The sequence below is a fragment of the Leptopilina heterotoma genome, unplaced genomic scaffold, assembly GCF_015476425.1.
Source record: "Leptopilina heterotoma isolate Lh14 unplaced genomic scaffold, ASM1547642v1 Lhet_45, whole genome shotgun sequence".
In the NCBI taxonomy this organism is placed as follows: domain Eukaryota; kingdom Metazoa; phylum Arthropoda; class Insecta; order Hymenoptera; family Figitidae; genus Leptopilina; species Leptopilina heterotoma.
This window is the reverse complement of record NW_025111086.1, coordinates 3,431,909-3,456,122: the sequence shown is the minus strand read 5'-3', so window position 1 is coordinate 3,456,122 and position 24,214 is coordinate 3,431,909. Positions and strand designations below refer to the sequence as shown.

Below are 24,214 nucleotides of genomic sequence, written 5' to 3'. Positions count from 1 at the left end.
TTTCAATATTTAATTGGAAAATTTTTGAGTAATTGAAATTTCGTAAAATTAAATTGTGGAAATTGTTTGACGTTTGAAAAAATTAATCCCTGCGGAAAATTATAGATAACAATAATGAGGAAAATTTATCTAAAATTATTTTTGTTTCGAATAATTTTTCAGTTATTCGTAAAATAATAATATATTATTAATTTTATATCTAAAATGTATTCGGAACATTTTCTTGTTTATATTTTTAATTATTTTTGTTTATAAGTTGTAATTTTTAAATAATTCTTAGACAATTTAAACATTCTTTATTTTTTTAGTTAGAGAGAAGGTTGGAATTCTCTCTGGAAATCGGAAAAGAATCAAATTTCTTGATTTTATTTTTTTGTGAATTTTATTTAGCTTGCAAGTGACTTTTTTCTTCCGATTGCAAACGATTCGTTTTAGTGAATTTTTTTTATTATTAATCTATTTATCAAAAGGAAATAGTTGTGTTTTTATTATTTCTATCGAATTGAACTCTAATTTTGTTTTTCTTTCTATTTTTTGTCATGAGAAATGAGAAGGAGATTTTTATATTGAATGGATAATAAAAAAAAATGAAGGAAATAATTAAAAAGAATCGTTGATCAAGTGGATTGTACTGATAATGAGAATGATTGTCGGTTTGAGTGTGTACAGTGGCTGGGTTTCTGGGAATGTGGGAATCACCTAGCAACGGACGCATATTCCAGCTTCCGAGTCAGGCGCGACGTTGACGCCAACCTCGGCGTCGGCGTCGACATTGTTAGTTGCCGGTAGTCGCTAAATCCGCCGCAACGCCACTCCTCAGTAGTTTAGAACGTAGTCTACGAGGCAGAATATCCGTCCGTCTGTCTTTCTCTATCATGACACGTTTTTAACTCTCATTTCGCACAATTTTTTCTTTTTTTTCTTCCTGGGGGAAAAAAATACTCTTTTTACCTTTTTTTACAGACTTTTAATAACTTAACTTTTTTAACTTTTCCTTGAAAAAAATATCTTTCTCGCATTAGAAGGAAAAAGTGAAATTGTCATCAAAAATATGTCTGATACAATGTAGAGTTTATTTTACGCTTCAGAGATTTTTATATGGAATTGTTGTGTGGAAGCTTTAGGAGATATTTTTCTGTATTTTCTCTTTTATGCTGAAAGAAGGAATGTCTTAAGAAGACAGATTCAACACTTTTGTTTTTTTAAATGGGCTTTGACATTATTGTGTGGAGAAGAAAGATTCTCTTGCTCGAAGAAAACACGTGACGATTTATTCTTAAAGGGAAAACTCGATGAAAGGGATTATTTCGACAATTTAATAATATGAATTCGAATTTTCGAAAATTTCAAATTTCTCCTATTCAGTAGTTTCTCGTAGTCAATCTATTATATACAAGATCGTATTAACAAGTAAATAAGTTTAAAAGGAAGGAAAGAATAAATAAAAGAAATAAAGAAAGAAAGAAAGAAAGAAAGAAAATAGGTAAAGAAAAAAAGAAATAAAGGAAACAATAAATAAATAAAGAAAGAAGAAATAAATAAAGGAAAAAAGAAATTAATAAAGAAAAAAAAGGAAAGAAAGAAAAAAGGGAAATCAAAGAGGAACAATTGACATGAAAGAAGAGTAAAGAAGGAAATTTAGGGAAAATAATAGGAAACGTTAGCTAGCAAAAAAAATAATCCTATTCTGTCCAAGTGATTTTTTGAAAATTTAATCTCGAATATTTAAGTGAAAAGGAACATAAAACACGAATATTAAAGTTTCCTTCGCGAGGAAGCAAAATTCTTCTAAAGAAAGAAGAGAAAAAAAACAACGTATACAGAGAAATTAAAAATAAAATAAAATATATTATTGTTAACGAATCGTAATTTAAATGTGATTAAATGTTGATAAAATTTACCATATGTGATAAAAAAAACAGACGTGATAGACAAGTCGATGTTCTAAAATTCATATTAAGCCAATATTGATAGATTGAAAAATAGATTTACTAGAGAAAAAAATCCGACACATCTGTGTATAATTCTCGTTTAACTAAATAATTCACTTTGAAAATTTGATTTGAGAATTTTATTTGAAAATTAAATTTGTGAATATCAATTGAGAATTAAATTTTCGAATTACATTTGAGAATTTAATTTTGGAATTTCATTTGAGAATTTCATTTGAGAATTACATTTAAGAATTTCATTTGGAAATTTCCTTTGAGAATATAATTTTAAACGGAATAGTTATTTCAATTTAAATTTAATAATTATTTCAAATTCCATGAATTTTCCAGGGATTTCTTTATTTGAAAGGAATTTGTCGTCGCTTGATAAAGACCACACTAAGTGAACTTATGGATTCCATCAATTCTCAAGTTTTTAAAAGCCTCGATTTCATCTCCAACCGTTGAGAGCTTCTCTTCTTCTTGCGACTATAGACAAAAAGGTGGAGAACAAAAGCGAACGACGAGGAAGACAATAAGACTTGGATTTATCATCGAAAGTAATTTATTATCTCATATAAAAGGAATGCTTCATTTCGAATAGTCGAAGAGAGATAATTCAAGATGATGACAGAACATTTCAACCAGATTATTTTTCATCATTTTTCAAAAATGGCAGTCTTTACATTTTTCTAATGGAAAATTATTGTTTAGAGAAATCTCTTTAAAAATCTATTTAATATCTTTTTCAAATCTCCTTAAAATCTTTTTCAAATCTCTTTAGAATTCTCTTTAAAAGAGAGGAAAATATATTGTCTTCAGGGGGAAAGTGATTTTGGAAATAGAATTTTGAAGAAGAAAAGGAAAAAGGAGAGGAAAAGGAAAAAATAGAAAAGAGGAAAAAAAGAAAAAAATTGAGAAAAAATTGAAGAAAAGAAAGAAAAGAAAAAAATAGAGGAAACGAAAAAATAAAGAAACTGAAAAAATAGAGGAAACGAAAGAATAGAGAAAAGGAAACAATAAAGAAAAGGAATAAATAGAGAAACAGAAAAAATAGAGGAAACGAAAAAATAGAGAAAAGGAAACAATAAAGAAAGAGAAAAAATAGAGGAAACGAAAAAATAGAGAAAAGGAAAATAGAGGAAAAGAAGAAATAGAGAAAAGATTGTTGAAGAATTGAAAAAATTATAACAATTTTGAAAATAAATTACAAGGAGAAAGAGAAGAAAAGGAGGAAAAGGAAAAGCAACTATAAAAAGAGAAACATTTTCGAGAGGAGAAAAAGCAACACAAAAAAGTTCCAAAGGAGAATATTTAGAGAATTCCAAGTGTCTTAGTTACGCACATGTTTTTTCGACTGAATTGAAGACTGAACAAAAAATTCCAACTCTCCTTTTTTTACTCAAAAAAAAAGGGAATAGGTACTAAATAAATGAGAATCGTCCAATAAATTCAAATTCCAAGTTTAAATAGTTAGAAAAATTATTTTTTTACTCGAAAAGAAGAAGGGAAAAAAGTAGAAAAAAGTAGACTTCGAAATATTTGAATATTATTCAAAAAAAGAAAAATACTTGGGGATTATTTTGAAATTTTAATAATGACGGAATGGAGTACCAGTGTGTTATCGTTTACACAGTGATATCTCCGTCAACATCCCTCGCACCATCTCTTCGTCTTCATCTTGAAAGTACGATTTTACGACCACCGCCTACTGGCTGTATAGCTTGGCTCAAGTCCTGGATCAAAAGGTTCATGCTATCAATTTTCCACTCTTTTTTTTTTGGAGTAAATTTCCCGTTAAAAATTTATTATCCACACCTGTATTTCTTTGAAGTTGAGTTTTTTTGATCTTTTTTTCTCAAAGGTAGGGGAGGATTTTTTTTTTCGAGACATTTTTTTTTTTTTGCTATCTTTGGTATCGGAGGAGTAGAAAAGTTCACTATCAATCTAATCGAAAAAGCGATCGTTTGAAATTGAATTTTATTCAGCGGGTTTTTTTTTTCTTTAAATTTTGATTATTGATTTCTACTTCTCAGAATTTAATTAAATATTAAATCCAAGGAGTGTGGGAATAATAATTAAATATAAATCGAAAATAATGATTTTAAAACATTTCTGAGATAAATAATTATTTTAGAATAAATATTCGTTAAAAGTTATTCAATTATTAGAAAACTAGGGTAAAATTTTAAGCCCCAATATTAGTTGCAATTACAAATAGTTACAAAATTACAATTCTTTATGAAATTTAATAAAAATTTAGTATTTTCTAAAAAAAAGAATTTTATGAAATATAATTTTTGAAAAATACTATAATATTAATAGTTCAAAACAATTTTTAACAATAATAATATTAAATCCTATTAAATATAAAATTTATTACAATGAAATTTGACAAAACTTTTAATTGTTTCAATTTTGTTTTAATTATTCTCGGGAGTTTAATTATCTTTAAAATAATTTTAATTACAATTATTCAAAGACCTAATTTTTTTTAGAATTTCTACATTAAATTATTCAGAAATTCAATAATTTTTGTTAAACAAATAATTGAAATTTTATTGCTCTTTATTCTAATTGAAATTGCAAATAATTTCGTAGTAAAACTTTTTGAAATTTAATTATTTCTATAAATTACAACTGCAATTTTTCGAAAAGACAATTATTTTTTTAGAAATTTTGAGTAAAATTATTTAAAAATTTAATAATTTTTAAAGAAAAATAATATATTGATTTTTTTTTTTTAAATAAACATTGGAATTTTATTATAATTTTACGGCGATTAAAATGTCAAAGATTTCAATTTAAAAACCTCTTAAAATTTCTGTAAAATTTAATCATTTTCCAGATTTTTAGTTAAAATTCAACAAAAAATACAATAATGTTTAAAAATAATAAATGTTTAATAAATAATATTTTCTAAAATTTTAACTAAGATTCTTTTTCTAAATTATTTCTTGTCAAAAAGTTTTATGTGAGAATCCTGTTATTGTCAAAATTCTAGGGAAGTTAATTTCTCTAAAACACTAAATAACTCTATTTGCGAATTAATTATCAAACTTCTGACATGACAATTTGAGCTTTAAAACAATTTGGAATTAAAGAGCCTTATGTTAAATCCAAAGTGTGTCGAAATGATTATTTTGGTTTTTTTTAATTAAATATCAAATTCAAGGAGTGTTAAAATAATTATTTTAAAACACTCTTTGTATAAATAATTACTTTAGGGTTTAGAATAGATAAATTATTAAAAATTTCTTAAATTGTTAAAAAATAATTATTTTAAATTTATATATTTAAATATAAATTCAAATACATTTGGAAAAATAAAAATTTTCTCAAATTAAATCAATAAATAAAATTTTTCAAAAATTCCGCAAATAATTATTTTAACGCTTCTTGGATTTAAATATAAATTCAAAGAGTGTAAAAATAATTATTTTAGATTTTTGATTAAATATCAAATTCAAGGAAAATAAAAATTATTTTGAATTTATATTTAAATATTTAAGGAGTATGGAAATAATGTTTTTAGATTTATATTTAAGTACGAAGTCCGAGGAGTAAAAATAATTTTTTTAGATTTATATTCAAATATTAAATCCAAAGAGAGTTGAAATTATTATTTTCACCTTTTTTCTGTTTTCTCTCCGTTGGTTACATTTTCTTGAGTATATTATAACTTCTTCGTTTTCTCCTTTTTTTCTGCTTCTTCTTGATTTCAATTACTCCTTTAATTTCAATTAAATTTCTCATATTTCTTCTCTTATCATTTAAATTTTCAACTTTGAGAAATCGACTACTATTTTCACTCCATTTAACAATTTATTAAGTAATTCCGATTATATCCTCACTTTTCATTAGTAATCAATATTTTCTTTTTATATAAATATCGATTAATCTTTTTATATAAAATAAAATTTTCATTTTTATACATAAAATAAAATATCTCCAATATTATTCATTATTCTGATTTTGTATACATAAAGACTTTCTCATCTCGTGAAGAAAATATTGAAAATTAAATTACGATTTATGAGAGTTTTGTTTCATGCGATAGTTTTCCCTTTTCCCTGCGGCAAATGAAATTATAAAGTTTATTTATTTTTTTTCTTTTTCAGGGGGGGGGTAAATTGGCATTATTTATGCATCATTAGAGTACACGTATGAAGTTTGAAGTGTCTGCATGTGCAAATTCAAACTAGTTATAATATATGGGTCAAAGTGGATAACATTGTTAATGTAATTTATCCTGAAAAATCGATATACACGCAACATATTATGATGTGGTTTTAGAGAGCTAAATGGTTTTCTAAGTATTAATTTGTAACGTGTCCAACCAAATAGAAATCCACGACGTGTTAAACACGCAAATTACCTCTTTAAAAACAATTCTCACCTTTTTTTTTTTTTTTTTTTTTTAGAAAGATTTATTATTCGTAAACGTAATTTTCAATTCGCTCTAACTATATACATAGTTGCGAGCTTTATTTTAACAGAAGTTTTCGCATTCGTACTTGCAAATTGCGTTTAATTTAATTCTGGAAACTGGGAAAATTTATACAATATATGAGGGAGACGAAAAAAATTTACATGAATAGGATAAATTAATAGATTCAACGAAATTATTTACTTTTAACTTTTATTTGCAATTTTATTATAATTTTTGTCCTTTTATTATCATTATGTTTATAATAATTATTATTTTTATTTTTATTATTAATTCGCCTCAAGTTTTGAACTTGTTTTAATTATTATTTCCATTATTAATTCCCCTGGAATTTTGAATGTTCAAATGAACAAAATTTTTGTTCTGTTACAATATTTTCAGAAATCACTGTATACTGAAATTAAACTGAATTAAACGTTTAAATTAGTCCAGAATTAATATTTTTGAAATAAGATACAAATTAGAAACAGTAAAAAAAATATCGCCATTAATTTGAACATTCGAAACTTTAGGAATATTATTTTTTTCCAGTACAATTATTATTAATATTATTATTATTATTATTTCTAAATAAAATTTAATTCTGAAGATTGTAAAAATATATTCTGTAAATGGAAAGACAACAATAGATGTTTTTATATTACTTCCAGTTGATATCGTTTTGTCAAAGAAAATAACGCAGGTGTAGAAAATAATTCATGTTCATTCAAGTGCAGATGAATGATAAACTAATCTTTGCAATTTATCGCACATCTTTTATGATACACTGAAAATTACTTTCAATTTTTATAGAACAGCAAAGAAAAACAACAATAAAATAATAATAATATAAAAAATAATATAAATTAATATAATAAAATGATAATAATAATATTAATATTAATAATAACAAAAATTTGTGAGTACAAAATGTTAAAATTACTATTGTTATATTGATTTTAATTTATTTAATTTTTAATTTAATTTTTTTTAATCTATATTAATTTTATTTATATTATTTAATTTATTTAATATTTTTAAAAGTTATCTAAATTTATATTCTCTATTTCAAGTTTTAATTAAATTTTTAATTTTCTAATTTAATCGTTTCATCAAATCATTCTAATTTAAATTAATTAATTTTTAAATTTAAATATTCTAATTTAATGATTAATTTCAATAATGAAATTTTATAATATTAAATTGAAAAAACGATATTTCAAAAATGGTCATTAGTGATGAAAATATCTGTGATTAAAAATTAATTAATTGAAAAATATGTCTCGTAATTTATTACTTGACGTTAATTAATTACACTCGGTTATAAAATTTCATCTGAAATATTTAATTAAATGGAGTTTTATTTTTGCTAAAGTCAGTCTTTAATTATTTATAAATAATTTGAAGTCTTTGGAAAATGTACTTTTTTCATTTTAACTTTATTTATTTTTCTATTTTAATTTAAAATTAATTTCTTTTTTCAATTTTCTTTATAACTTGAGTTTAATTTTTTTTTAACATGAATGTGATTTTTGTTTATTACAACTGAATTTATTTTTTTTCAATTTTAACTGAATTTATTTTTTTTCAATTTTAACCATAGTTTCGTTTTTTTAACAGAATATTCTAAATAAAATTTCATGGAGGGAAAATTATTTTCTATGTAAATTGAAATTTTTTTTCCTTTTTGATAATAATAATAATAATAATAATAATAATAATAATAATTCTCAAAATGTTAAAAGAAGATTAATTTCCCACAATTTTACTCTTTTAATGTGTTTTTAAAGTATTTACATTTGAAATGAAATTGTTTCAGTTTATCGTTTAAAGTGTAATGAGTTTCTCAAACAGTATTCAATTTTCTCTCAAACTAATATCCTGTGAATTATTATTGTTGCAGAGCTGTTGGTGCATATCTTCGAGCGTTGAATCTGAGTCCCAATAATGCAGTGGTTCACGGCAATTTGGCCTGCGTTTACTATGAACAGGGGTGAGATTTTTGCTTCCTTATTAATTAATTCTTATAAATTTCATTATTTTCTTTTTAATTCTTTTTATTAATTTTTTTTTATTTATTCATTTTATTTCTAGTTATATTTTTAGTTATTTTTATTATTTTTTACTCGTTAATTTTATTTTTGGTTATTTTTATTTGTTTTCTACTTATTAATTTTATTTCTAGTTATTTTTTAGTTATTTTTATTATTATTTTTATTTTTTAGTTCTTTTAATCATTTTTTTTACTTATTAATTTTGTTTGTCATTTTTAGTATTTTTTTATTTTCATAGTTTTATTTTTAGTTCTTTTTATTAATTTTTTGCTTATTAATTTTATTTCTATTTATTTTTTATTTTTTTTGTTTAATAGTTTTATTTTTAGTTCTCTTTATTTTTTTTCTATTTATTAATTTCATTTTTAATTACTTTCATTATTTTCTTATATTCTTAATATTCTCAATTTTTAAAATTCTTTTGTCAAAATTATTTTCTGTTAGAAACTCATTTCTGTTTAAAACTATTTTCTTTTTTATAATTACTATTTTTAAAAAAAATGTAAACGAACAAATTTACTAATTTTATGTCTATTATTTTTTTTTGCAATTTTTAAAATTCTTTTCTTAAAATTCTTTTTCGTTTGAATTTGAATTTTTTTTTCTTTTTTTCGCAATTTAAAAAAATATTAACATACACGAGAAAATTTATTCATTTTATCTTTAGTTATTCATATTATTTTTTTTATTCATTTATTATTTTCACGTTAATTTTTAAAATTCTTTTGTTGAAATTATTTTCCGTCTGAAATTATTCTCTTTTTAGCGATATTTAAAAATGAAAATGTTAACACATACGAGAAAATGTGTTTTTAAAATTTTTTTTTTCTGAAAAACTATGAAATTTTACATAAAAAGTAGGTTGATGGTGAATTTGAACTTTTAATGCAAATGTTGCAAGATGTTGTAATCGATTTTTTGTGAAACATGTTTTTAAAATATTCAGTATTCTTTTGGATGTATATGAAAAATTTCTTGTATAAAAAAATTTCTTAGTATAAATAGAGGTTGATTAAAATATATATTAGGTTTTTTTTATTCTCGATTACGGAATATAAATGGAAAATTTGTCTGTTTAAAAATTGAAATAGCAATTAAATTACAATAACATTAAAATAGTAAAATAGTTTAATTAATACTTTTGTTTTTCTTTCAGGCTCATTGACCTTGCGATTGACACTTATCGTCGCGCAATTGAACTTCAACCGAACTTTCCAGATGCTTACTGTAATTTGGCCAATGCGCTTAAGGAAAAAGGTCAGGTGGCCGAAGCAGAAGAATGCTACAATACAGCTTTGCGACTCTGCCCAACTCACGCCGATTCCCTTAATAATTTGGTAAATTTCCCTTTTTTTTAAACTAGTTTTTCTCTAAAATTAGGATAATTTCAATTCTAATTTTCAATTTGACGGAGTATTTAATTGATTTTAGTTTTTTTTCTTCTATTTGTTTCGGAAGAAAAACATTCAATGTTTTCTGATGGAATAAAAAAAACATAGTTTGATCGACCGACGTTTAAATTGCTTTCGACGTTGGTCTTAAACTCTCTACTAGAGTAAAAAATTTAATTCTTAGTTATTTTGTCGATTCTGGTTTAAACTTTCGACGTTAGTCCAGAATTATACAATCATAAAAGTTTATCAACTGAAAAATCTAATAAAAGTAGTGAAAAATAAATTTTTCTTCTCTCTTTTAATGGTTTCCTCCAAGGAAGAAAATTGTTAATTAAAATTCAAGCTTTTAATAGAAAAAGGAAACCAACAAGTTTTATATACGATTTTCTTTTTACCACACAGGCCAACATAAAACGTGAACAGGGCTATATTGAGGAAGCAACGAGATTATATTTAAAGGCATTGGAAGTATTTCCAGAATTCGCTGCAGCACACAGTAATTTGGCTTCTGTTTTGCAACAACAGGGTAAACTAAATGAAGCGCTCATGCATTATAAGGAGGCAATTCGTATTCAGCCAACTTTCGCTGATGCGTATTCTAATATGGGCAATACCCTTAAGGAAATGCAAGACATTCAGGGAGCTCTACAATGTTATACAAGAGCAATTCAAATAAATCCTGCATTCGCTGACGCTCATTCGAATCTCGCTTCTATTCACAAGGATTCGGGCAATATCCCGGAAGCCATTCAATCATACAGAACGGCTTTAAAATTAAAACCGGACTTTCCAGATGCGTACTGTAATTTGGCGCACTGTCTTCAAATTGTTTGTGACTGGACAGATTACGAGGCAAGAATGAAGAAACTTGTTTCCATTGTTGCCGAACAGTTGGACAAAAATCGATTGCCAAGCGTTCATCCACATCATTCGATGCTCTATCCATTGTCACATGATTTTCGAAAAGCCATCGCCGCTAGACATGCGAATTTATGCATCGAAAAGGTAAAAATTCAATTTCTTTTCTCCTTCTTCCCCTTGTAGATTTTCTTTTTTAGTTTCTTTTAAATTAAAAATTTTTCTATTTTAATTTTAAATTAAAAACTAAATTAAAAATAAAAATTTCAAGCTTCGCAATCATCTACTAAAATGTACTATTTACTATTTTTTTACAGTTTGATACTTTTCTTAGATTTGCGAAACTAACAGAATTATATTTTGAAAAATTATATTTTTTAGAGAATAATAAATTTTTATTAAATTTTAAGAAGAAAATTTTTACGACTAACAACGTACTCTAAAATTTCACGCGCGCTTGTAAATTTTGATAGTTGAAAAGTAAATTAAAAACTGAATTTAAATTTAAATTTAAAAATTGAATTAAAAATGAAAAAATTAGTTGAAAATAAAAATTTTAAATTAAACGAAAAATGAATTTTTCAGATTCACGTTCTTCACAAGCAACCCTACAAATATCCCCGTGAATTTGGCGCTCGTCTGAAAATTGGCTACGTCTCGTCAGATTTCGGCAATCATCCAACGAGTCATTTGATGCAATCAATTCCAGGACTTCATGAAAAGCAGAATGTGGAAATATTTTGCTATGCATTGAGTTCCGATGATGGTACGACGTTCCGGTCAAAAATTGCTCGCGAATCAGAGCATTTTGTTGATTTATCGCAAGTGCCGTGCAATGGAAAAGCTGCCGATCGTATTAATTCAGATGGAATTCACATTCTGGTGAATATGAATGGTTACACAAAAGGCGCTCGCAATGAGATATTTGCATTAAGACCAGCGCCCATTCAAGTTATGTGGCTTGGCTATCCAGGCACTTCGGGCGCCAGTTTCATGGATTATTTAATCACCGACGAAGTCACTTCACCGTTAGAGCTCGCCAGTCAATACAGCGAGAAACTTGCTTACATGCCGCACACATATTTCATTGGAGACCATAAGTTAGTAATTATGCAACAATTATTATTTACTCGTCACGAACAAAAATATTTCACACCTTTGATATTAATTATTATTTCTAATAATTTTTATTTGTGACGTCAATAATTATTTCCTTCATTGAATGATAAAACACAATTCATTTAAATTCTATTCAAAACAATTTAATTAGAACATATTTGATTTTTTTTTTTTTGCCTTTTCAATTAAAATTCTCAACGAAATTCAGTGGATGAATTTTGTACTCTGAAAAATTCTATAGAATCGTGCAGAATTTTTCAATATGTACAAACATTAGCTATCATTTATTAAAATCCAATAAAATTTACGATTCACAAAGAGGGGAAAATAACAAAATGTAGAATATTTCTGTAGCTACAATTTTTATTAAAGTCAATTGTTTTATTTTTATTTAAAAACTGTTTTTCAGACTTGGTATTAAAAATATATTTAAGTTTTTATTTTATTAATACAAATTTCCAAACAGAAATATAAATTGTACAATAGAAAATAAAAAATTAAAACTAAAAATATAATCAAAAGATAAATAAACTAATATTACGTTCAAAGTTTTTCGTGTGAAGGGAACAGGGCACGAACTAGGTCCGTAAATTTGCCTGAAGTCCGTAAAAGTCCGTGTTTTTGAAAAACGTAAAGTCTGTAAGTTACATAAAGTCTGTAATTTGATTGAAAAAGGACGAAAAGTTCGTAAATTGTACGATATAATTTGGATAATTTTAGAGAAATTACAAATGAATGGAGAAATTCAATTATTTTCAAAAGTAATAAAATTCTTCGCAGAAATTCAATTATGTTCAAAATTTTTTTTTAAATTCTCGTCAAAATTTCAATTATCTTTAGAAATTATTAAATTTATCTCAGAAATTCAATTATTTTTAAAAATTTTGGTAAATAAAATTCTTGGCAAAATTTCAATTATTTAAAAAAATTTTCCTCAATTCAATGATTTTCAATATCTACTATTCTAATAAAATTTTCCAAAAGAATTCAATTATTTAAAAAAAAAAATTAATAAAATTCTACGCAAACCTTTAATTATTTTCATAAAATAATAAAAATTTCCCAGAAATTCAATTATTTACAAATTTTTTTTATAAATTTCTTCGCAATCATTCAATTATTCATAAATAATAAAATTTTTACAGGGATTCAATTATTTTCGTAAATAATAAAATTCTTTTTAGAAATTCAATTATTTTTATAAATAATGCAAAAAGAAATTGCAGAATTTCAATTATTTTTAATACAATTTTAAACAAATTCCTCGAAAGATGTAATTATTCTTAAAAAATTTATTAAAATTCGTTTAAAGAATTCAATTATTTGAAAATTTGGTGATAAAATTCTTTATGGGAATTGAATTTTAAGAAACATTCAATTATTCAATAAATTATTTATTTTTGTATTTTATTTGTTTTTAAATAATTGAATTCTAGTTGAATTTTCTAATCAAAATTGATTTAAAAATGAATTTCAGTTAAAATTTTAGATAACAATTGAATATTAAAAGCAATATAACTTTTAGAAATAATTGAATTTTGAAATTAATTTGTTTGAAAATGTTTAATTGCATTTTTTTAATATTATTTTAAGTTTTTATTTTCTAATAAATATTTAATTGAAGAATTTACGAATAATTGAAATTTCGTAAATTTGAATATTGTAAACAAATGGATTTGATAATTGTTAAAGAACTTTTTCGAAAATTATTAAAAATAATCGATTTAAAGATGAATTTTAGTTAAAAATTCTTGATAAAAAAATGAAGGAGCGATCACTCTGAGTCAAAGACTCGGAGTTATCGATATCTTCATGTTTTATAATTATGAAAAATTTAATTTCTAGTTTTAAGTAAAATGTTCTCTTATTTGACTCGGACTGGTTATATTTTTGTTCGTAAATGGTCCTTATTTTTTCATTTTTGCTGCGTAAAGTCCGTATTTTTAAATAATTTCACCGGTTCGAGCTCTGCAATTATTATTTCGTTCATTGAATGATTAAACACAATTTTTAAAATTCTATTCAAAACAATTTAATTAGAACATATTTGATTTGTTTTCCTTTTTCATTAAAATTCTCAACGAATTTTGTATTTTGAAAAGTTCTATAGAATCGTGCAGAATTTTTCAATATGTACAAACATTAGCTATCATTTATTAAAATCCAATAAACTTTACGATTCACAAAGAGGGAAAAAAGAGCTACAATTTTTATTGAAGTCAATTGTTTTTTATTATTTAAAAAAAAATTGTTTTTCAGAACTGGTGTTAAAAATACATTGAAGTTATTATATTAATAAAAATTTACAAAAAATAAATATATAAATTTTTTGGAAGGGAATAGATTTTTAGTTCGTGTTTGAAAAACGGAAAGAAAAAAGAAAAGTAAAGAATAGAATTCAGATTATTTAGGTTAATTGAAAATTAATTTTCTTGATGTAATTTTCAGGCAAATGTTCCCGCACTTAAAAGAACGTCTAATACTGGCGGATAAAGCGGGTTTGAAAGGAAAAGTGGCTGATAATGTGGCTGTTATAAATGCAACAGATTTATCGCCAATGATTGAAAATACATTGGTTAAAGAAATACGCGAAGTAATAATGCCGGACTCAAAACATAAACCCGTTGAAATATCCTTAAAAGTTGCTGAATTACCGACGACAACTCCAATTGAAACGATGATTGCATCGGGTCAATGTCAAATGTCCGTTAATGGTGTTGTTGTGCAAAATGGCATGGCAACAACGCAAGTTAATACTAAAACGGCAACTGGAGAAGAAGTACCGCAAAGTATTGTAATAACGACGAGGCAACAATATGGATTACCAGAAGACGCGGTTGTTTATTGTAATTTTAATCAACTCTATAAAATCGATCCATTGACACTTCACATGTGGGCGAATGTAAGTTTTTTTTCCGATTTTTAAATTTTATTTTATTTTCATTTTCATTTTCAATTTTCAATTTATAAATCAAGTATTTATGTATAATAGTTTTTTTTACCAAATGACCCAAATTTCATAAATGTCATTTTATTTTCGTGGTATTTTAAAAATGCAAAAAATTTTTATTTTCTTGTATCGTTCATAAAGTTCAAAAATAGAAGAAGATTTTAATATTTACTGACATTTTTCACATTGTGTTGGGTGGTATTTTTATTACATTTTTATTTTCTTTTTAAAGTTTTTTTTAGTTTTATTTTATTTTTATTAAGTTTTTATTTATCTATTTATTTATTTAGTATCAACTGTTTTACAAAACAAGGACAACATTTGAAAGTTATTTAAATTCTACTTTTCAGGGTTTTTAATACAAATTTATAGAATTTTAGTTTTAGTTAAAAACACTTTAAAAAATTGTATTTTGGAGAAGTTACAAATGATTGCAGAAATTCCATTATTTTCAAAAGTAATAAAATTCTTTGCTGAAATTCAATTATGTTGAAATATTTTTTTTTTAATTCTTGTAAAAATTTCAATTATATTTATAAATAATAAAATTCTTTGCAGAAATTCAATTATGTTGAAATTTTTTTTTTAATTCTGGTCAAAATTTCAATTCTTTTTATAAATAATAAAATTCTTTGCAGAAATTCAATTATATTGAAATTTTTTTTTTAAATTCTGGTCAAAATTTCAATTCTCTTTATGAATAATAAAATTGTTCGCAGAAATTCAATTATATTCAAAAATTCTTTAAAAATCTTATCAAAATTTCAATTATCTTTATATATAATAAAATCTCTGAAATTCAATTACTTTCAAAAATTTTAATAAAATTCTTGTCAAAATTTCAATTCTCTTTATAAATAATAAAATTAGGTGCAGAAATTCAATTATGTTCAAAAATTTTAAAAAAATCTTGTCAATTTCTATTATCTTAATAAATAATAAAATTCTTCTCCGAAATTTCAATTATGTTCAATAATTTTTTTAAATTCTTATCAAAATTTCAATAATCTTTATATAAGGAAAATTCAAAAAATACTCAAATAGAAAAATTGGTGTGAAATAAAATTGAAAGAATTCTAAATGAAAAATTAAAAGTATATAAAAATACTACAATATTTTTAGTTTGAAAATTTAGTTCATCTCTGCAAAAAATTGAAAAAAAGGATAATTATTTTTTTTTCTTTCTTTTAATTGAGAGAATCTTGAAATTTGAGTATTTGTTTTTTTATTTATACAGATATTGAAACACGTGCCAAATGCAGTGCTGTGGCTGCTGCGATTTCCAGCGGTTGGCGAGCCAAATTTACAATCTACTGCACAGCAATTGGGACTCTCACCTGGTAGAATTTTATTCAGCAATGTCGCTGCGAAGGAAGAACATGTTCGACGAGGTCAATTGGCGGATGTTTGTCTTGACACGCCTTTGTGCAATGGACACACAACAAGCATGGATGTCTTGTGGACCGGGACACCTGTTGTCACTCTACCAGGAGAAACTCTAGCCTCAAGAGTTGCCGCCAGTCAATTAAATACTCTCGGATGTCCGGAATTGGTCGCCCGCACCAGACAAGAGTATCAGGACATCGCCATTAGGCTCGGCAACGATCGTGAATTGTACGTTCAAATTAAATGAGACTTTTTTTTAAAAGAAGAGAATTTTTCTCTTTGTCATTATTTAAAAATTAGTTAAAAATTTATTCAATATTGATTATTTATTTACTTATTTATTCAATATTAATTATTCGTTAGTTCAATAATTGTGCAAATTGAAAACAATTTCTGTTTTCAAATATAATGTGATTTCAATTTTAGAATAATTTCAGATTCAAAACTTTAAAAAATTCAAGTATCAGCTAATTTACTAATTAATTTAAATTATTTACTGTTTTCAAGAACTCTAATAATATTTTTCACAGGAATTCAATTATTTTCAATACAATTTTCATAAAATTTCTCAAAAGAAATCAATTATTTTTAAAAAATTTGATAAAATTCTTGTAAAAAATTCAATTATTTTTCAAAGTTATGATTTAATTCTTTATGAGAATTGAAATATTTTCAATTTTCATTGAATTCCTCCTAGAAAATTCAATTATTTTCGAAAATTTTAATTAAATTCTCAGAAAGATTTCAATTATTTTCAAAAATTTATATAATTTTTCTCATGAATTTAATTATTTTAAAGAATTTTAATGAAATTCTTTGGAGAATTTGAATTACTTAAAAAAACTTTTGATAAAATTATTTATGGTATTTGAATTATTTTCGTAATTAATCAAATTCTTCGCAGGAATTTAAGTAGGATTTTAAAGAATTTCAATCAAATTCTCAAAAATTTTATTACTTTGAATAATTTCAATAAAATTCATAACTAGAATTCAATTATTTTAATAAAGAATACAAATTCTTTGCTTGAATTCAATTTTTTGAAAGATTTTGAAAGATTTTGAAAGATTTTTTTAAAGAATTTTAGTAAAATTCTTAGCAAAAATTGAATTAAATACTTTGAAAAAATTTAATTCTATTCCTAAATATTAAAATTCTTCGCAGAAATTCAATTATTTTGAAAAATTTTGGTAAAACTCTTTATTATAAGATTTCACTTATTTTTAATAGAATTTTAATAAAATTCTTACCAAGATTTCAATTATTTTCATAATTATGAGCATTTCTCGAAAAAATTCAATTAAGTTTAAAAACAAAATTGTAATTAAATTTCTCGAAACAATTCAACTATTTTTAAAAATTTTGATAAAAGTCTTTATATGAATTTAAATATTTTAAATATTATTTTAATTAAATTTTTCGTATGAATTAACTTATTGTTAAAGATTTTATTTAAATTTTTCCCAAGAAATTTAATTATATTGAAAAATTTTTGTCCAATTCTTTATAAGATTTCGCTTATTTTTATTAGAATTTTAATAAAATTCTTATCAAGATTTCAATTATTTTTATAGTTATGAACATTTCTCGAAAGAATTCAATTTTTAAAAAAAAATTTGATAAAACTCTTTATAAGAATTTAAATATTTTTAATATTATTTTAATTAAATTTATTTAATTAAATTTATTTAATTTAATTTATTGAATTAACTTAATTTTGTAAAAATATTTAACAATTTGTGGAGAAAATGCGACAAATGGAAATTTTTTTGATATAAAAAATGCTAAATTTCCTTTTTTTGAAGTTTTAGTATTTTTTGTTTCAAAATTTCCCTTTGTTGCATTTTCTCTCCAAATTGTAAAATACTTTTATAAAATATTGTATTTTTTCTCTTTTCGTGTAGAAAAGAGAAAACGATCAATTGGAATGATCATTGAAAAGAAAATTTCTCAAAAAATTAAATAATTGTTCAATATTTAAAAAAGAAATTTAATATTCATTTCTTTTTTTTGCCAAATAGAAAAATAATGAAAGTTTCTATTTTTTTTACAGTTTGAAGGCGATACGTGCTAAAGTTTGGAAGGCACGATCTGAGAGTCCATTGTTCAGCTGCAAAATGTACGCCCTGGGAATGGAAATGCTGTACAAGAAAATGTGGGAGCGATATAGTCGTGGAGAGAAACCTGATCATGTGGCTGCTCTTGAAGGAGGAGAAAACCAGAAGCAATTGATGTCCGCTTGAATGTCCAATGATTGAAAAAGGTGCTTTTTTGAAAATCATTTATCGATCGCGATCGAATTTATATTTGAGTGCAGCTTCCGATTATCTAGTTTTTTCAGGCCTCGCAGAACAAACAGAAAAAAAAACAATGCATTTACAAACATATTTCGCATCGTTTTCGAAACTCGATTATATCTATATATAAATTATTACGAGTAATTTTTTCTTTTTCTACAATAGAATTTGACGAGCTTAGAATAGTCACTAATCTAATTTATAAAAAAAAATCTGATCTGAACTACGATTATTGAGTTTGTCAATTTTTGTCAAATTCAATTCTTTTTTTTTCTTTGATCTGAAGAAACAATCGATAATCGACTGCCTGTTGCAGTACAGAAAAGAGGCCGAATAATTTTTTTCGTAGAAGGGAGAAAAAGATCAATTTTTTTTTCACTATTTGCTGGCAAATTTACCAAAATTTATTGTTTTGCATTTTATGTATAATATATTTCGATAATGTGCAACAAAAAACCTTCATTTGCTCAAAATTAAAATACGAAGGGGAATATTTATTATTATCATCGTTAAACAAAAAAAAAAAATGTTTTTTTGCTCTTTCGGGGGGCCAGCAATTTATTTATGAAGGATTTTAATTATCAATATTCATGGACACTTCCCACTGACGGATGATACTAGTTTATTATTGTATAGTATATAAAAAAAAATTTCGTCAAAAAAAAAAAAAAAAAAATGAAACACATACACTCTCATACACTTGTAAATAATTACACAACAATCATCATTACTTTTATCATCTGAATAGCGTGAGAAGTATGATAAGATCTAAGTTTTTTTTCTGAATTATATATGCATACATATATAAGAGAAATAAAAACACATTCACATACACACAGAACACAAGAACACAGAATGGATATTAAGTGATGTAAATTTAGAGAATAAAGATAGAACATGACTAAGTTTCGAAAAATGACATCGTTATCGATCCTAGACAAAAAAAATATCCATCCTTTGGTTTTCTTTTCCAATTGTGTGAAAATTTGGGAAATTGTTAATTAAAAGTTGATAATTACTTAATTAACTATTGCTAATTAGTGTTAATTAATTATTACTTATTAATATGATTTAACTGTTACTAATTAGTGTTAATTAACTATTACTAATTAATATTAATTAATTATTACTAATTAGTATTAATTAATTGACTATTATTAATTAAAATTAATTAATTATTACTAATTAGTATTAAATCATTGACAATTACAAATTTATATTAATTAATTAACTATTATTAATTAGGTAATATTGATTAATTAATTATTAAACTATTAACTAGTGTGTAATTATTTAATAATATTGTGAGTAGAATAGCAATTGAAATGAACAGAAAATTCTAATAACTTTTCGAGAATATAAATCGTGTTTCGCAATTTAAATGATTGAAATGAATTTTTCATAATAGGCGGTAATTTTTTTTAATGAATCATTTATTAATGTTCTTGAAGAAAAATTCATTTTTATTAGGATGAAAAATAGAAATCGTCTTTCTCATGACTTGAATATTTCTAATATTTTGAATATTCGTAATATTTTTAATATTTTTACTATTTTTAATATTCTTAATATTTTCAATATTTTTACTATTTTTAATAGTTTCTACTAATATTTCACTTTATTAATTTTGTTCCCTTTTTCTCTAGTTTTTTTTACAATCTTTTGTTCTATTTAGAAAATAAGGGAATAAAATAGAAACATTTTTATTTTATTTACAAAAATCAAAGATCGTAATAATAATTCAAATTTCAGGAATAAAGGGAATTCAATCTTGTTTTCTATTAAAAATTTTTTATAAATAGAACCAAAGAGAAATTTTCAATGTTATTTTTATATAAAAAATTTTTATTTTCCGGAACAAAGAGAATTTTTTTCAAATTTGTTTTTGTATCCAAAATTTCTATTATCAAAAAGTTGATTATTAATTTTGGAAATTAAGAATTAATTAATTTTAGTTTCTAATAGTTTTTAAAAATATTTCACTTTATTAATTTTATTCCCTTTTTCTAGTTTTTTTTTACAATCGTTTATTTTATTTAGAAGATTATTTATTTTTAGATTATTTACAAAATAAAAAATTTTAATAAAAATTCAATTTTCAGGATGAAAGAGAATTTTCAATTTTATTTTCATATCAAAAAAATTTTATTAACAGAATTAAAAAGAATTATTTAAATTTATTTTTGTACAGAAAATTTCTATTCTCAAAAGTTGATTGTTCATTTTTTGAAATTATGATTGAAAATTTCATTATAGAATAATTTTCGATAGAGTTTTTGAAAATGATTTCAAAAATTAACGATCAACTTTTTGCTGAAAAAAAAATCGTCGAATGATATTTAGTTCAGATGAAGTTTTGTACTTGAAAAAATAAAGATTCGAGCGTTGCGTATATTATCACATGTTCGTTCGAAAAGAAAAAAAAGAAATATAGAAAAACTAGTGAAGCTTGTGAATTGTGAAGATAATTAAAAGAAAAAAAAATAGAAAAAATAGAAAAAAAAAATTACATAAACGTGTGGTGCATTACGCAAGAAATTAAAAAGGCCTTTTGTAACACGTGTGCACAATACGGGTGGGAAGAGATTCTGGTTGTCAAGTTACGCCATTTTCGTGAGAGCTATCAACCGTCATTTCAAACTCACTTTAGAGAACAGGTCAGCCAGCGTATTAATTCATTTCAATTGGATACAGTAACACACAGAGAACCGCAATTGCAAATAGTGATGATAACATTTAATTTGCGTCAAAACTCTCTTTAGAAAATATATTTTCATATATTTAATAATGAGATAATAATTTTATTGAAATAATTAATTATATTGAAATATAAATTGCGGAAAATTGCCTTTTATATAGAATTTTAATTATTTGAATATTATGTACAGAAAATTATTTCACCGTAAATTAAAATCCGAGAGACTTAATTGATTATCGAGAGACTAATATTGTATTATTTATATTTCGATATCAATATTTTGAAGTGAAATTATTTTCGTGTGAATTACTTTTTCGACAAAATAATTGATATCGAATATTTTGTCATCGAAAAATTCTTTTTTCCTTATACAATTCATTTTCTTCGCAATTTTCTCTTCTTTTCTGTAAAAATAATTTTTTCCACGTTGAAATTAATTTAATTAATTTAATTAATTTTAGTAAATTTCAATTTTTAATTAAATTTCGACTTTAACGGAGTTATTTTAATTTCGATTTTAATTAAATACATACCTAATAATTTATTTTTTAATTTTAAATATTAATTTTTTTAATTATTAATTATTTTTTAAATAAATTTCAAATTGGAAAAAATAATTATTTTGGAAATAAATATTCTTTGAATAAAATTTAAAAATGAAATGCGGAAAAAGTAAATTTAAATTAATTAAATTGAAAAAAATAAAGTAGAATTTTGTTTGGAGAAATATTCGATAAAAGAAAATGCGAACAATGAAAATGTGATCGATTTAAAGTCATCGCGAGTACTCACTAAGTAATGAGCAATCTTTCATGAGTATGGGCGTTTCCACGCATGTGCGTGTCTTTAATATTATAACTACAAAAGATAAATTTCAGGGCCGCATGATTAGTTTAATTGTATTTTTTTTCATTATTTTATCTCTTCTTCTCTTCTCTTTTTTCCGAAAAAAAGAGAGAAAAAGAATTTGAAAAATAGGAAAAATAAGAAAAAATTATCGAAAAAAAAAAAAAAATTGTATTGCGGCTGAAAAATATTTTGTAATGTACATTTTATACGCTCGTCTTTATCGTTCAAAGGGCAATTCTATTTTATTCGATTCTTATCTTTAACGGCCTTTCTAAACCGAATTTTAATGAAACACAATTCGACCATTTGCAATTATAATTTATTATTCGAAATTTAGATGCGATTCATTAACGGTTTTTTTTTAAGTTTAGAATTCTATTTTTCAAGTCGTTGAAAAATTGTCGAATTGAATTTATACTATTTTTATATTTTTTTGAAAATAAGTTCGAAATTTTTTATTTCTCTTGAAAATATAAAGAACAAAAAATAAAATACTATAAAAAATGGAGAAATTCTAGTTTTGAAGAAAAATTGAGAAATTCTCTTAATTATAATTCGAGAAGAAAAATACCGAGTAAATTAATTTCTCTGTAATTAAATTTGACTAGTTTTCGAAACAGAAGTACAATTGATATTGATAAGAGAGTAAATATTTTAGTCTCGAATTCAATGAAATATATTTGAAGTAATAAATTTTTCCCTCTCGGGGAATTAATTAAAAGAAAATTTCACAATTCACGATTGAAAATTGAAAATTTATAATATACAATTTACAATTTACAATTTACAATCAACAATTAAACAATTAGCAATATTGCATAATTGCGTTAACAAAGAGTACAAAACTTCATTTAGTAAATATATCGACGAGCCTTTAATTTGATGAAATATTTGTGAAACTCACTTTTCGAAAGTAATTAACGTTATTACTGTAATATGTATCTCATTGTGTAAATTCATTTGCGTTAAGTCAATTTAACTAAATTAATTGAAATATTCAAGCATGATAATGTAAATTTGAACTTTAGGACGAATCACTCTGAACCGGAAATTAAACAGTTTTAATTTATCATCGCGTCTATTCACATTAAAATATATAACCACCTGATACTTGCAGGTGCAAATAATAAAAATTATTATTATTTCGAATCGTTGACTGACGAAAAAAAAAATATTAAATTCGTTACTTTCTAAATTTTTTCGTCACTTTTGTAATTAAAATTTTCCAATTTTGCTCCAAGGTTAAATCATCTAGTTTTGTGTATATATTCATTCACAATATTATTGTTCTCTGATATTATTCGAAATTAAATTCTCCGTTCAGTTATTTCAAACTCTTGAAAATTCACAATTTATATAAATTCAATTTATACCTGTTTGTTAATTATTGAACTACTTTAATAGTTTCAATAAATTCAGAGCATTTTGTGAAATGAAAAGAATTCTGAATTTTGAAATAAATTGGAGAATTTAATTTTTTTTTTCTTGAATTTCGTATTTTTATATTTATTTAGTATTATTAATTATTTATAATTATTTATAATTAATTATTTATTATTATTTATTATTATTTATTATTATTTATTATTATTCATTATTTCGATATTTATGGTGTTTGGTAAAATTATTTCTTTTTGTAGTTGGAAATTGAATTTTTTTTTTTTGTTGAATATTTTTTGTTTATATTTATGACAAATGTGCGTATTGATTTTTTCTTCTTTTTTTTGCAGGAGAGTAATTTTAATTTGCAATGAATGATGATTGATAATATCCGCGTTTGCTGCATATAAATGTCACATATAACAAAATGAAATTTTCCATTGTGAATCTCGTGGGAGGTTCCAAGTATAAGCATGAGGCTTCGGCGGATATCCTTGAAAAACTTTTACATCAGTTCCACCAGTCGGCCAAGTTTCTCTCTCTCTCTGCAGTTCACAATATTGAATGTGTGATGTGTGTAATAATAACTTAGATAACATTTTTCTAATATTAAGGACAAAGAAATTTCTGGCAAACTCTTGTTCTCATTTAGGCTGACAAGCTTAATTATACTTAACATCAACGTCAATTTGGAAATTTAAGAGAAACATTTTTTCCAGTTGAAGGCAAAAAAAAATGTAAATGATAAAATAAAAGTTAGAAATTGTAAATTAAAATTTAAATTACACAAAAATTAAATTAAAAATCACAAATTAAAATTAAAAATAAAATAAAATTAAAATAATAAATTTGAGTTAAAATTGAATACA

At 23.6% G+C, this 24,214-nt stretch overlaps 1 protein-coding gene across 1 annotated transcript; it reads left to right on the top strand.

Moving 5' to 3' along the window:
• The first annotated feature begins 3,172 nt into the window (after positions 1 to 3,172).
• LOC122507177 (UDP-N-acetylglucosamine--peptide N-acetylglucosaminyltransferase 110 kDa subunit) lies at positions 3,173 to 19,334 on the top strand. Its single transcript, XM_043619759.1, has 8 exons — positions 3,173 to 3,679; positions 8,264 to 8,353; positions 9,571 to 9,751; positions 10,211 to 10,813; positions 11,252 to 11,766; positions 14,234 to 14,687; positions 15,973 to 16,349; positions 18,175 to 19,334. Exons 1-8 carry the CDS (start codon positions 3,537 to 3,539, stop codon positions 18,362 to 18,364), a joined length of 2,553 nt encoding a protein of 850 aa, XP_043475694.1. The 5' UTR covers positions 3,173 to 3,536; the 3' UTR covers positions 18,365 to 19,334.
• The last annotated feature ends 4,880 nt before the right edge of the window (positions 19,335 to 24,214 follow it).